At 38.1% G+C, this 2,154-nt stretch overlaps 1 protein-coding gene across 1 annotated transcript; it reads left to right on the forward strand.

Moving 5' to 3' along the window:
• Positions 1-215: 215 nt before the first annotated feature.
• On the forward strand, positions 216-1,650 carry LOC112503418 (putative UPF0481 protein At3g02645). The gene has a single exon (XM_025107459.1). It carries the CDS (start codon positions 316-318, stop codon positions 1,648-1,650), a length of 1,335 nt encoding a protein of 444 aa, XP_024963227.1. The 5' UTR covers positions 216-315.
• The last annotated feature ends 504 nt before the right edge of the window (positions 1,651-2,154 follow it).

Genomic DNA, 2,154 nt, shown 5'->3' on the forward strand with positions numbered 1-2,154 from the left:
CACATTAATTAACTCTTATGAGTAGACGTGTCAAGAAGTGATTGGAGGGAGACTAAGTCGGTTATGTAGATGAAGTTATTTACTGTCTTGTGATAGATGTAGTATAAATACAGTAGTTGCATTGTAACAGATCATTAAGTCCATGAAGTAAAATCACTCACCTCTCTCTCACCCTTCCTCTATTATGCGTATAGTAACCAACCTAAGTGGTTTCATTTGTATCTTGGCTTTCTTTGGTCACTATACTCTTAACTCTATATAATTTAATTTGGTTACTAGTTATAAGGGATTATATCAGGAAAGCTGAAATTTCAAATGGCAACCATCGACGTGAAGAAGGGAGATGTGGAGACCAAACAGATGATCCAGGTTCTTGTTGAGAAAGAAAAAGAAAGACGAAATCATCGAAACAACAATGCACCCTCCATTTACATCGTTGACAGTATCCTACGCAATCTCAGCCCAAATTCGTTTGAGCCTTGTGTCGTCGCCATTGGACCTCTCCACAAAGAAGATGAAAAATTGCAAGATATGGAAAGCCATAAAGTGACATATTTGCTTGATCTATTTCTTCGTTTACCATCCATGCCAGATCGAAAGATGGACGAATGCATTGAAAGGGTGTATGCGAATGTAGAACAAATCAGGGCATGTTATGCTGGGAAAATGGAGGCCTATGATGACTGCCAAGTTGCAAAAATGATGGTCATTGATGGTTGTTTCGTGCTTGAATTCATTCTCAGGGTCTGTAACTATCCTGACGAGGATCCAATCTTTTACAATAAATTGGCCTTTCAAAATGTTATGCGTGATTTGCTCCTGCTAGAAAACCAGATACCTTTCTTTGTTCTTCAGGACATCTTTAAGTGCACCATCTTAGAATTTGATCCATCATCTTCTCTGCAAAGCTTAATCTTTTTATTTCTAAGGCCTATCAATCCCTTCGACATATCGTATGTAACCAACATTAATGATGGGGTGGATACAAGTTATGAACATGTCCTTGGCCTTCTGCAGAAATTTTGCCAGCCTGCTGATGCTAAGCCATCTGGAGTTTCAGTGTCAAGGTTCCATTCAGTTGAAGAACTGACCAATGCAGGGGTGAACTTTAAGCGTAATCAAGATAAAAGATGGCCACTCGCCATGGAATTTAAAGCATCGTGGTTTCCATGCTTTGGTTGGGCGTGGGGTAAGCCTACTTTCACAATGCCAGTACTGTATATTGAAGATCACACTGAGTCAGTTTTGAGGAACTTAATTGCATATGAGCAATGTAGTCCTCTAAGTGATACTTACATTACATCATATGCTGTTGCCATGGGTATGCTGGTGGATACTCAAGAGGACATTGTCAAAATGGTAGATTCAAAAGTTCTCATAAACAATTTGGGTACTAACCGAGATGCAGCAAATATGATCAACAACATATGCGAAAATGTTGTCCTACAAGATTTCTGCTATAGTCAACAATGTAACCAAGTGGGTTCATACTACGATCATTGCTGGCCCAAATATATTGCACCGAATATGGCAGGGCTGAGGCGTACTTATTTCAGTAGTCCATGGAATTTCGTTGCGCTAGTTGCCGGAATCATCCTCTTTGGTCTTACTGTCATTCAAACGTACTATACCGTCAACCCTGCGGCTTGAGATCTAATTCAAAGAAACTCAGACCGCAACTACAATAAAGTGTATCACAATGTTTATTTTTCGAAGCGTATCAAGCAACATTCTTTACGAAATGTATCACAATATGTATTTTCGTTATATTCATTGTTTTATGAACCATCATTTTGTGCATTTTCATTATTTTTGTTGTTTTACTGATTAAATCTTGGGTATCATTGTGAGAATCGTTTGTATGCATATTTTTAAACAGAGTTGATTTTTGGTATCACAGATAGTGTTCGATGGAATAAGGTCTGCCAAAAATGTAATAAAATTTAAAAACTCATTTACGCGCCTGATTAAGTGAGGGCGATTAAGGGTAAAATTGGAATTGAGAACTTCATTCTATTCTAAGCATTGATTCTATGAAATTACGCCTCCGATAATTACTCTGCAGGATATGCGATTGGAGATATTTATTGAAGGAAATCGATTTCGTAGAAGAACAGATGGCAGACAATATTCATCCGGGTTTAGTCATTGCAG

This window comes from Cynara cardunculus, unplaced genomic scaffold, assembly GCF_001531365.2.
Source record: "Cynara cardunculus var. scolymus isolate 2C unplaced genomic scaffold, CcrdV1 Un_Scaffold_2987, whole genome shotgun sequence".
Taxonomy (NCBI): Eukaryota; Viridiplantae; Streptophyta; class Magnoliopsida; order Asterales; family Asteraceae; genus Cynara; species Cynara cardunculus.

Excerpts from the sequence above, each read along its gene's own strand:
- LOC112503418 (XM_025107459.1), top strand. The coding sequence starts at position 316 with ATGGCAACCATCGACGTGAAGAAGGGAGATGTGGAGACCAAACAGATG.